The sequence below is a fragment of the Notechis scutatus genome, chromosome 1, assembly GCF_049901735.1.
Source record: "Notechis scutatus isolate UNSWTSFEM ecotype Mainland chromosome 1, rNotScu1.2, whole genome shotgun sequence".
In the NCBI taxonomy this organism is placed as follows: domain Eukaryota; kingdom Metazoa; phylum Chordata; class Lepidosauria; order Squamata; family Elapidae; genus Notechis; species Notechis scutatus.
In genome coordinates this window covers 252,892,808-252,906,706 of record NC_142009.1, presented here as the reverse complement: position 1 = coordinate 252,906,706, position 13,899 = coordinate 252,892,808, and the positions used below count along the sequence as shown (strand labels likewise).

Genomic DNA, 13,899 nt, shown 5'->3' with positions numbered 1-13,899 from the left:
TCCTTATCACTCATCCCCTTCCACTTGTGATTGTATGACTGTAACTTTGTCACTTGAATCCTTACGATATATATTGACTGTTTCCTAGTATGATTTGATTGCTTATTGTACCCTTTGACTATTATTAAGTGTTGTACCTTATTATTCTTGATTCTTGACGAATGTATCTGAATGTACACTGAGAGCATTTGCATCAAGACAAATTCCTTGTGTGTCCAATCATGTTTGGCCAGTCAAGAATTCTACTCTATTCTATTTTCCGTTGGAGTTGTAATGCCACAATGCTGCCATTTTTAATGTTAGAGCTAGGTGCACTGTATGATTCTCCAGTTAACCCTAGATTTTGATAGTATATTAAATTAAAACATAATTATGGTTTATGAAAGTTGCTCTATTTGAATGTCTGGATTTATATGGTAATGATACATTATTTTGATATATAATCTGAACAATTTATCAAGGACTTGCAAATTACTCCCAGTTTCTGCAAGTGCGAGTTAAGGCAAATAAATTGATACTGTGATAAATGAAGTTTCCTTAGTTATGAGTCATGAGTTCATCTGCTGATATTTTTTGTCTATTCATGCTTATAGAAATTACATTATATGGCCTAACTAAATATGAATTTCATGTGTCTTATATAAGGATTTTAATTGCCCCCAAGAAGCTCCAGTCAAAGGAAAATTTCATCTATACATGAAATATATATGATGCTTTACATTATAAATCTAAAATGAAAAATATTTAAAAGCTATGACTTGCTGTGGACACCAAAACATTTTCTGCATCTAAATGTAACTTGTAAATTCTGCATATGGTGAAATGGAAAGGAGGCATATACCCAACCTTTCAACAGACAATCAAAATTAGTTCTCATTTCCATTATTTAATAATGCATTTTAAGCAATAGGATGGAATGTTTGTCCACTGATAAGTCTTTTAGTAAGAAACTCTGGCATCAAGTCAGAATCAGATTGATAGGAGAAATAGTGAGATTGTAAACAAAATGAAATAAAATAACTACATTTTTAAGCCGGTTGTTGGAAAACAGCAGCAGTTAATGTTCATTATATTTCATGGTGCCAAATAAAACAGGTGAATAATGTAAATGACTGCAGACTTCCAGAAGAAGTAAAAATATATTATTTTTATTTCAGGTGTATATAAAATATATGAAGATGAATGCTACAGTTTATTGAAACAAGTTGTGTTGGCTGATTATGAATTCAAATAATATAAAATATTTCTTTACAATTTGCCAACTTGAACTAGCATAATGTCAACACTTACCAGAAATGAGATTGAGTTTTGAAAAACCTAGAGATTCAGAGAAACTATCACTAGCTTGTTAAAAATTTCAAAAGGCAATATTAAAATGGCATCAATTTCCAGATATTTACTATGGTTAACTGTTAAAATGATTATAAATTTATCCAGAAGTATTCAAATGCCAAAATATTCTCTTTTTCATTTTTTTCTTTTTTTTAAATAGGTGCTTTTCCAGAAACCATTTTGTATGCTCGAAAAGACAAACTTTCAAGACCAGCACATATAGCTACCAAAACTTTTCAAGCCTTGCGCATATTTGTCAACAATGAGCTACATGAACTCTATGAAGGTTTGAAAGCAGCCGAACATTTTCTAAAACCTGGTGGAAGACTTGTAGCAATTACTTTCCATTCTTTAGAAGATCGTATTGTCAAGAGATTTCTGCATGGGATAGATATTTCAGAAAGTTTCAACCTTAGTATAAGGCAGAAGATCAGGAGAGCAAGAATGGACTTATTAGAAGGGGAGGACAAATCGCTTGGTGAAACTTATAGTTCAAAATGGAAACTTATAGAAAAGAAAGTGCTCACTCCCCAGGATACAGAAATTGAAAACAATCCCAGAGGACGCTCAGCAAAACTAAGAGGAGCTATCAAACTATGATATTATCTTCTTTCAAATGTATGAAAAAATAATCCTTCACATTAAAGATGAGAACACAAAATGTCTGCTTTGCCGTTTGTTGCTCTTGCATAGCACAAATTATTTCTAACTAAAGAGGAAAGATAAAGAAGAAACCAACTCAAATCTATGAACATAAGGATGAAATTAAATGTGTTTTATATCGCTGCCAGAAATTAGGGTTCACGTGCAGATTCAGGAAGTAAATATTTTTAGTTTTCTTGAAGAGAACAAAGCTAGCTCCACATTTTAATCACATGACTATGAGGAAGCTATAAAGGTCATAAGTGTGAGAAATGCTCAAAAGACACTTCTTTTAGTGGCATTGTAACTTCAGCCAGTCACTATAAAACAATGGTGGCAAATCGAGGATTACCTGTATTAATATAGTATACTAGGTAGTATGAACAATATAAAAATAGATCGATAGTAAAAACCAAAAATTTGGATTAAAACAATACCTTTATTCCCATGCAAAATATTTTGTATCATTCTTATTTTTTAAAAAGAATATATATATATAAATAAATAAATAAATAAATGTCTAAGTACCGTACACATTAGTAAAATTCAAGACAAATCTTGAGGATAAAAATTTGACACAAGTTTGATAAAAACAGGCACAAAATCCTGTTGCGAAGGGACAGCAGGATCCCAATGACTTGGCTGCAGTTTGGGAAGAAGTGTTTTAAAAATTGCTTTTTAGTAGATGTTTTAATTAGAATCCTGACTCAACAATTTTTATTCAAACTTGGAGGCCTATATCGTTGTTGTGTTATATCCTATACTTTAGCCTTCCATGGTATTCCAACAATTATAACTCTGAAAGGAAAAAGGGAAGGTCCAGATATAACATGTACATGTTTATAGAGTTCACATTTCAACCTTATCTTCCATTCTGTTCTCTATTATCACCAAGTAATATCTTCTTACTTCTACTGTTGTGATATAATGAAGGCAAGACATGTTCCCAGTTCTTATATACATCTAGATAATTTTGCTTGATAAAAATCCAAAACGCAGCATTTGGTCTACTGGTTAAGGCACCAGGCTATAAAATTAGAAACCATGAGTTCTAGTGCCACTTTAGCCATGAAAGCTATCTGGGTGTTCTTGAGCCAGTCACTGTCGCAGCCTAACTTATTTCACAAGTTTTTTGTAGAGGAGTAAAGTATATTGGATATGGCTGCCATATAAAAATAACATAAGTTGGGTACAAATAAATAAAAATAAAGTCAGTTGTTCAATTTAGACTCTCAAACACCTGTTCCATAAAGTAGAAAAAATTAGTGGGATTGTCCAAGTTTGACATCTACTCATAAATGATTTTGCTAGCTCTACCAAGAATGTGTCATGGAAATAGAAAATAACAATAACACTTAGACATATGCTGTTTCATAGTGTTTACAACCCTCTCTAAGTGTTTTACAGAGTCAGCATATTGCCCCCAATAATCTGGATCCTCATTTTACTGATCTTGGAAAGATAGAAGGCTGAGTCAACCATGAGCCGGTGAGGAACAAACTGCTGGCAGTTATCAGAATTAGCCTGCAATACTGCATTCTAACCATTATGCCACAAGGCTGTTATGATACAAGGTATATAAGCCCTTCTACAGTTCATTATGATTTTGGTATATAAGATTTTGATTATTGTATTTGCTGTTTCAAGCAATGGTAGGGAACTCTGGTCCTCTAGATCAGCATTTTTCAATCTTGGTACCTTCAAGAGATGTGGACTTCAATGCTCAGCAAGCTCATTGGGGGATTCTGGAAATTGCCAAAGTTGAGAAACACTGTTCTAGATACTTGCAGACTCCAGCTCTCAGCACTTCCAAACAGTGAGGTTAATTGGCCATAATACAGTTGTAATTTTGCCATAATTGGAGAATGGAGGCAATTCCCCATCCTTGCTACCACATTCATATATTTTTTTTAAGTCTTACATTGCAAATAATTTTTAAAAAGGTAAAACAACTATGTTTTTCCCTATGGGCATTTAGATTTAACAGCTATTGAAGACTATTTATTTGAATATATTTAGAGGCTATTCAGCTCCCAAATGACCCTGGGTAGATTACATCTCAAAAATAAGAAACTATAAAATGAAGATGGAAAGACACATGTCCAGAAAAAAAAACCTATCCCAAAATATCCATATAGAACAGAAGCTCAACAACCAATCTAACCCCAGGCCTAGGAGCAAAGCCAGGTTTCCAAAAATATATGTTCAACAATGAGGGAGAACTGTATAAATATCCAGAGTGTTGTTCCAGAGTGCAGGTGGTGTGATAGAGAAGATTTTAAGAACCAGATTGATTTATCTTCAACAGGAGAAATATTTGGGTGGTCCTATATGCTAAAATATTAACCTCCCCTCTCCTCCCCCATATAAGAAAACATATCCGTGCAGGGGTGGGATTCAAATTTCTTAATAACCAGTTCTGTGGGCATGTCCTAATTTGTGGGTGTGGCTTGATGATCACGTGACTGGGTGGGCGTGTCAGTATTATAAGTATGTAAATATTGAATTATTTTTTTAAAAAAAGCAACTTTTAACCAAAATCAGGCAAAGCAGGCAGGCAGATTGAGTTGCTTGCAAAAATCACAGAGTCACTCACAGATCTACCTTCCTGCAATCTGCTGCCTGAGTCAGTGGCATGATTTACCGGTTCTTCGAACTGTGTAGAATTGTAAAAACCGGTTCTATAGAATTGGTTCGAACAGTTAGAATCCCACCCCTGTATCCGTGGCTTTCTGACATGTTGGACATTGTTTAAAATCAATTATGATTTACTTCATACATAGCATTACATTACACATTACACAAGCTAAAGTGTGGAAACAATTGAGGATCTACTGTTCTGACAATTCAGAAATGATGAAGGTGTTGCTTCATAGGTGTTGCATCAAAAATACATGTCTACCCCATTCATTGTTTATTATAGGATATTAGGGTGGTATTGATTGGCCACGAATAATGAAATTGAGTCAGAGTGTCAACATATCGTATGTTAATTCCTAAACATATTGTTCCTTACATAATTCCTACACAATCCATCATGGGCCCCTGCGTACACATTAGTCAGATGCACTATTCTGTAATGGTGTGTTATTGACAAAGGTGTATCCAGAGTCAGGCATAACTGATCAATTATGGATCTAGGTTTACAATCCTATCGTTCATTTATCTATTCAACTTATTCTCCACCACTACTTGACAGCTCTGTGGCTTACAGAGGATAAAGTGTAACAGTTAAAATAGGCACAGTACAACTGAAACAATAATGCCATCATGAAACTTAAGCAAAGACATGCTAAGAGATTTTGGGATCTTCACTTTGCTTCTGTTGTTTCTGATAAGCCAGAGATAACAGGGATGCTCCTTTATTACTAGTAAGCATTGCCACTCCTACCATTCCTAACCCCGCTATTAAAGACTGCAGAAGCTTCAATCTTCTATAACATCCTTTGCTCACACTGTATATTGTCCACTGTTCCTAGTTAGACTGCAGGTGAACTCATAAATACCAAGGTTATGTCCCTTTTTTCAGGAGGCAACTAGTCTTTCTGTTTTTTTTCTTTGAAGACGTTTCACTTCTCTTCCAAGAAGCTTCTTCAGCTCTGAAAAAAGCATGCTTGGGATAACCATGACCTGGGTGACTGAGAATCTCCATAGATATCAAGGCTATGGCGAGTCTGTATCCACTGACAAAAGTACCTCCTTACTGATAAAATTAGCTCTCTCATTCAAAATGGAAAGGGTTTGTACACAAGGGTGTCATGGACCTGGGAATATAAGGACACCTTTTGTAAGCTGTTTATGACTGATTTCATATGATAAGAATAATTGTTTATTTATTTTATTTATTTACACCCCAGTATTTTTATAAATAACTCAAGGTGACAAACATACCTAAGAAAACATTACTAAGAGCACTTTTATAACAAATGGTTAACGTGAATTTAAGCTGAAAATGACATTTGTATTACTGAACTTCAGAAGACCAACTAAATAATGTTTGCTTTATTGAATTATGAGAGAAACAAGCAATTGATTCAGTGTCATGGCATAATAAATCATTCAGTATTAAAGAAAGTAGTAATAATATATTTTATCTTGATGGACCTTTTGATTATGGCTATCATTTACTCATTTAAGTAAGTTAGCATTTGCCCTACTAATATATAAGAAACATTTCTGTCAGAGAGGTTATTAAATATCACAACCCTTTAAAATATATTAATTTGGCTGCTACTAATCCATTTTTCAAAGTGCAAGAACTAATATGATTCACAGTATCTTTACTCAAACTTATTCAGTGAATCTAAATTAATTTGGCCTATGACAGTAATTTTAAAATATTCTAGGTGTTACGTATCTCCGTTCTAGGTCTGAGATATGATTCAGAGCTGACTCAGTCTTATTGAAAAAAAGGCATAAAAGAAGGCCTTCCTCAGACAATACCACTTCAGGTTAAATAACATCTTTGTGGGTATTCATAGAGAGCTATTACATCTGGATTAAAAAGCTTTTCTTCACTGCTAGTTTCTTTTCCATGAATAGAGTTCTTTTCATTGTAATTTAAGATTTCTACCATTTAATTCTGTTTAATTTAGGATTTCTATTCTATTCCCATTAGGAAAGCTGTGTTTTAAGAAAGCTTTAATTTATATTAAAAAGTTTGCTAATTTGGGAAGGAACTAATAATATTGCTGAGATTGTAGCCCTAATTTTGTATAACTTCCTTGCCAAATATCCGACAGGGTCATGCAAAGCAGAGAATGTTATTAATAAGGAGTATTAGAATTCTTCAATACAGAAAAAAATCAGGAAGTGCAATAAAATATAAGGGATGAACTTGATGGTTTGACTAATATCCAATGTCTCTTTCTACTGAATTTGTACAGTGACAGCAATGGATGTTACCACCAGAATTTCTGAATGTGATGCTAAAAAGAAAGCAATAGCAAACCCAATGATGCTTCCCCATGTAGAAAACCACTGGCACATTTGTATATTGTGTCTGTAGTGTCATATTTTTCATCATTCAACAAATGCTGACGTTTCTTGAAATTATCCCAATCTTCACCGTATCTTTTTTTTACCATTTTAATTTGAATATTTATAGGATCTGGGATTTTCTAATAAAGAATATTCTTTCATTCACTGTGTCCATTTTATCTTGCCACAATCCAATGAAATCTTGTTAGCATCTATGACATAAAAACATTTAAAAATCCACAGTAATTCTTAAGATATTGTAAACAATTTAAAACAAGACAACATGTAAAGTCCAAATATATCAAGATAAAAATAACAATAAGGAATGGCAATAATTAAAAATAGATAAAAGATTGCTAATACTCTTTAGTTAATTATAATTTTGTTTAGAACAGCCTCCTTAAATGTCATCAAGCTGGGGAGCAGTTTGATCTCCTCAGGAAAGACTGCCACTGCCACTGCATTGAAAAACAGTAATAATTGTGTTATTGTTATTAGTCCAAATAGCTATAGCACTTATATACCACTTCGAAGTGATTAACAGCCCTCTCTAAGTGGTTTTGCAGAGTGAGCATATAACACCCCAAATAATTTTTCAATTGACTTGTCCATCATACCTAAAAGAAAAGCTTCAGGTTTCATTAATTTATGTATCTTAAATATTGTTTGCATTGTCGTTGTTATGTTTATCCAGTATACTGTCACATATTTGCCAGACCATCACATATGATCAAATGAACCTGAAGTTTGACTACGTTTCCAGCATTATTAGAAATCCCTTTATATATTTTCACTAGTCTATCTGGGGTCAAGTACCAACGATATATCATTTTACAAAAGTTTTCTTTCAAACTATAATTTTATGTAAATTTTAGTCCATTCGTCCATATATTCTCCCATTTATCTAGTATTATATTATATCCATTTTTTTGCCCATTTTATCACACACTCTTTAACTTATTCATCTTCTAGATTTATCTTGAATAGCATTTTATATACTTAATACTTAATCAAGTGGTCATCTCCAGAACATAAATTAACATCCAATTCAGATTTAGTTCCTGTGAAAACAATTTTTATCAAGTTTAAATCTTTCAGAATTTTTGTAATAATTAAACAAATCACAAGCAAATCCTTCACTTACTAGTTGTTCTGTTGCCTTTATCTGAAATCCCCTTTTCAAATATCAATAAGTCTCGATATGTCATCCATTTACATTCCAAAATCATCTGTGTTCTATGCAGGGGTGGGATTCTCCCAGTATAACAACCGGTTCGCTAATTGTGTGCATGCATGCACAGCTATCGCAATTACTTACCTTCAATGTTACTTCAGGGAAGTAACACAGCTGAGGTGCGGCAATCCGCTCTGCCGTGTGAATCAGCTGAGCAGCTATAGGTGAGTACAGCGCAGGGGTGGGCAGGCGGGCCCACACGATCGTCGGATCGAACCAGTTCGGAGCCAGCTGATCATCACAGCTAAGGATTCACTCAAACTGGTCCGAACCGGGAGAATCCCACCCCTGGTTCTATGTAGTGCTTCACAACGTGATAACCAAATTGGCACTTTATCAGCTAATTTTCTTTTATACTTCCACCATACATGTGCAATTGATTGTCTAATAGCATGAATCTTAAAGCCAGGATTAACTTTTACTTTATCATATCACAGATAGGCATGCCACCAAATCTCAAATCAAAACCTTCAAGCAGCCTTGAATTTTTTAAAGTTATCCAATCTTTTAACCATCCCACAAGCATCATAATATTATCTAAGAAATGGCAAACCCAGACTTACTCTATTTTTAGGATCTTGTAGCAGCTTATATTTAATTTTTGGTTTTTCATTTTGCCAAATAAATTTAGATATATCATTCTGCCATTGTTTGAAAGTGAAATTCCTAATCAATATCAGCATAGTCTGAATAAAAATAACATTCTAAGTAGTACATTAATTTTAATTACTGAAATTTTTCCTATTAAGGACAAATCTAATTTTTGCCATCTATTTAAATCCCATTTTATCCCCTTCCATAGTTCATATGCACCATATCTTGATGTAATCAGATACATTTTTAAAAAAGTCCCTGAGCAATTGAATTGAATCAATTTTAGATCAAGATTTGAATGCATAATATTAAAAGCCGTGTTTTAACATTAGCATTTTTACTCTTGCTGTTTAGCTTTCTGGAAGAAACATATTAATTACCTTTTTAAGTTCAATTGCCATCAACAACTCACATAATTAGGGAAATTCTAGGCTAAATTTGCACATGTGATCAAACTTTCTTATGTTGGAAATGCTTTTATTGGCATTTAACAAAGCAATGATTCATAGAAACAGACTGACATGAAGAGAAATGCACCTTTGATTGGGAAAAAAGGCTGAGTTCATCTAAAACATTATTTTATTTGATTGGTGTGATGGTAGATCTTTTTTTAGTGCAGAAATTGGCATTTTGCCTTTCAAAATGCAATGGAGAAATGCAAAATCCTGCTGTGCCTGCAAACCAAAAGAATAAATCAGTACCAATATAGTTCATAAATTATTTAACAGTTACCCTTTGGGTTAATTTAAATGCAAAACAACTATTAGCAGTCAATAATGAATAGCAGTCAATAATGAAAGAATGTGGCTTATGTCGGTTCTTAAAGAAATTTCCAGATTTGGCCAGATTCCTTGTGCTGATAGGCAACTGAGTGTGAATTCACAACAATCTGAAACAGAACTAGCTATCTTCTGTACGGTTGTTGCTGCTCCTCTGAGCAAGTTAGTTGTGTTGAGAAGAGAGGAACTTTAAATTGGATGACATGGTAGGCACTTTTTTTTCCACATGAGTGAAAAAAATCATGAGGATTTATAGATGAAGTAATTTAATACTTCTTTCATACACTGCTAGAAATAGCTTTGTTGTTCATAGTTGTTAACAATAGATATTAAATTGTTTACAAGTATTCTTTGTTTTGTGATTCTCTTGTTTAGCAACTGTTCATATTTTTCTAGGATAAGAAGTAACTTTATAATGAATCTTCACATTTACAACCTTTGCGGATCTGTTAAACCAAAGGAAAGTTGAAGTAAGCTAATAAGCACGATTTCAGTGTCATGTAGCAATGCTTCAGTTAATGATCAAGTGAACAAGGATTACCTGTAACAGCAATTATTCTGTCAAAAACTGGCTTGTTATCCATAGCTCAGGCACGAAATTACAGCCAAAATCAGTCTAATTCCTCTGCATTGTCACAGATTTTATCCCACTCCATATCAAAGCATGAATGTACATTATAGTGTCATTCTTCTTTAACACAATTAAACACAACACAATTATGCCATATAATAATGTTAAGATCATATAACTGGGAAGAGCCATTTAGGCCAGCGGTCCCAACCCCCAGGCCCCGGATTGGTCCTGGTCCATTGACCAGTTAACAACTAGGCCACACAAGTAACCAAAGCTTCATCCTGCATGTGAGGGATCTTGATAGGATGTGAAACCATTTTCCCCATGGGAAAATTGTCTGAAACCGATCCCTGGAGTCCAAAAAGGTTGGGGACCACTGATTTAGGCTAGAAAAACCAATATCTGATGAGTTACAGGCAGGCATCCAAATTGAAGCATCCTATTCAGACAACTGCACAATCTCTGCTTTTGTTACAGCAGAAAGTAAAAAAGTTTGTACCAAGTATAATGGTATGCAGAAGAGAGATGGGAGGAAGAGTCACAACTTAGAGGACTGATGAAGATAATTTAAGTCCAAAGGAGGAGTAATGATGAAAGCATTTCAGAAGGTACCTTCTCCAGTTTAGAGGAGATTAAAAATGAAGGAAGTGATGGCTTTTTCACACTTGCAGATTCTGTTATATAACATTACAATAAATATAGAGCTAGTTCTCCTGGTAGTACTTCCTGTGTAGACTACCATACAACCCTAACACCAAATCAGCATTCAGTTGGACAGTTTCCTGCCTCTATGATGATAATCTGATGTTCCAACAACTGAAGGATGCAACAAGATATATCCTTTAATCTGAAATTTACAATAATCAGACTAATGGGAGTCAGCTTTACCAGGTACTTTACCAGACAGGAAACAACCAAAATAGCTAATTCTACTTTATTGTAAAGCTATATTAACAGAATCTTGCAAATCAGAAAATACACATCTTCCACCGTCATTTTTACAGCCTGAGAACTTAGGGAGGGTTCCCTCTGAGCTTCTTACCATTCCTTCTTATCAAGCTACAGGCTATGCTCTCCTTTATTTGACAATTCCCTAGGCAACATCTCTTCACCCTGTCTCCCAAACTCTTTTCCACATATCAAGGGTTATTGCTTGCTGAATATCATATAGATCATGCTTATATGAACTGTTGAATGCATGTGTCTATATCCTTGTAATGTTTCCTCATTCCTTATCTTTTTACAATGATATTATCTGTATGTAGCTCAGAGTGCCTCTTTGAGGGAGATAGATAGCTTTAAAATTTGATGAATGAATGAATGACACCTAACATACAAAACATCATCAAAAAGCACAGCAAAGAATGTTCTTTCTATGCCAACTCAGAAAGCTCAAACTGCCGAAGGAGCTGCTGATACAGTTCTACAGAGGACTTATTGAGTCTATCATCTGCACCTCTATAACTGTCTGGTTTGGTTCTGCAACAGGACAGACACAGACTTCAGAGAATAATTAGGACTGCAGAAAAAACAATTACTACCAACGTGCCTTCCATCGAGGACCTGTATACTGCACGAGTCAAAAAGAGGGCTGTGAAAATATTTACAGACCCCTCATATCCTGGACATAAACTGTTTCAACTCCTACCCTCAAAACGATGTTATAGAGCACTGCACACCAGAACAACTAGACACAAGGATAGTTTTCCCGAACGCCATCACTCTGCTAAACAAATAAATCTCTCAACACTGTCTGACTGTTTACAAAGTCTTCATTACTATTACTATTAACCTTCTCATCACTCCTTATCACCCATTCCCTCCCACTTGTGACTGTATGGCTGTAAATTTGTCACTTGTATCCTATATTGACTGCTTCCTAGTATGATTTGATTGCTTATTGTACCCTATGACTATTATTAAGTGTTGTACCTTATGATTCTTGACTCTTGATGAATGTATCTTTTCTTTTATGTATACTGAGGGCATTTGCACCAAGACAAATTCCTTGTGTGTCCAATCACACTTGGCCAATAAAGAATTTTCTCTTCTCTTCTCTTCTCTTCTCTTCTCTTCTCTTCTCTTCTCTTCTCTTCTCTTCTCTTCTCTTCTCTTCTATTCTATTCTATTCTATTCTATTCTATTCTGAATGAATGTCCATGAAGGCAGGCTTCTACAAGTCTCTTCAGACCGAGAACTTCCTCCGACAGATTAAATTTAGCTTTGCTAACTAGTTTCTTATGACAATTTCTAGCTAACGGTTTGACTGGAATATACAAAGCTATGATAAAACCAGATAATGTAACTTCATGCCATCCCAATTAGACTTTTATATAATTTGTTGGAAAGTATTTCCATTTATATTCTCCCTTTCTTGTTTTTTCAGCATTAAAAGTCTCCAGGTCCACCCACAGGGCCTGAAAACTAATTGTGCTGACATAAATTTTATTTGTCCTTGAGTTTTGTTTTGTTTTTATTAAATAGCTAAATAAGAAGGTCCCCTTTCCTTTGTACATGATTTTCTGAGTCTCTCCCCACAAACTCTTCGCTAAAAACATGAAGGACTCTGGCAGGCAATTGGGATTCAGCTTTTATTAATGTAGTTTGAAAGCTTGAGTGACAAGAAGCAGGTTATGCTACATAAATAAATATGAATAGGTCAGGTAAAGGTGCTTCCCAGGTGGTAGGGTTTTTTTGTGACCTTTATGTGGATGTGTTAGCTGGGGAAGCATAACACTCACTAAGCAAAAACATCTGGACAGGCATAGATTTGTTTTTCTCATAATAAACAATTTACCGTTTCCTGAACAACTGAAAATACTTGTATGTTACAATTTAAATGAAGACTTTCCAAGTTATATGTTTTAATTGGAGCAGAACCTTTTCTTTTTAAATATGCACAGCGAATGAGAGTGAAGCCAAATGAGCAGCTATTAAAAAGAACCCTGTGACCCAAAAAAAAAAGAAAGAAAGAAAGCAAAAAAAAAAAAAAAAGCATACTATTTTTAGTGGCGGAACTCATATTTATGCATATATAGCATGCACTTCTCTGGAAACATGAAGTTTTCTTCTCTCTGAAGTATTGCATGTGTTCTTTTTACATTTTAGCATAAAAAAACCTTTGTGGTTCATTCAAATATTAAGACCGGACCATAATTTTCTTTTATTGCCTGCTAAGAAGTTTCCTTCTTTGAAATTTGGCTGGTTATGCCAGTCTTCATACGCAAGCCATTGTTCTTTCTGTCATGTTGACAGAGAACAAAATCCAAACATGTTTTCATTCATTCTGAAGTCTTGCCCCAGGACATATGCATGTTTTGCTGCTACCAGATTAGCTGAGTAAAGCTTAAAGACTATGTTTAGAAGATGTAAATTATCTTGAACTAATGTAACTGTGATAGTACCAATGCCTAATTAATTCTGTCATCGGCTATGTGTTGTTGAAATTACACCATCCATCAATTATGAATGGTTCAGTTGTTGTAATATCCTGAAGGAAAAAAGTACAGTTTTTGTTCTCAAAATCAGCATTATCCAGGGCATAGGCCTTCAAACTGTCTATGGGCACTTAAGAAAAATGGCTGCCTTGTGGAGAAGCTTACAAATAATGCCAGTGATACAATTTGAAGGAAAACAAATGAGTTTGTTTGCTCCATGCTAAACTCTTATTAATTGTCAGCTTATTTTTATACTTTTTTTTTTTTGCTGGAAAATATATACAGACATAGTTGTGAACAAGTTGGGTGGCTCACCTATTATGAATC

The 13,899-nt window shown here is 34.4% G+C and overlaps 1 protein-coding gene across 2 annotated transcripts in view; it reads left to right on the top strand.

Moving 5' to 3' along the window:
• The window catches only part of METTL15 (methyltransferase 15, mitochondrial 12S rRNA N4-cytidine), a 71,976-nt gene extending 69,983 nt beyond the window's left edge, over positions 1-1,993 (top strand). For both annotated transcript variants that reach the window (XM_026664777.2, XM_087951076.1), the window contains exon 6: positions 1,493-1,993. In XM_026664777.2, coding sequence (XP_026520562.1) covers positions 1,493-1,932 — 440 coding nt within the window. In that variant the 3' untranslated portion in view covers positions 1,933-1,993. The remainder of the gene's footprint in view (positions 1-1,492) is intronic.
• Positions 1,994-13,899: the final 11,906 nt, after the last annotated feature.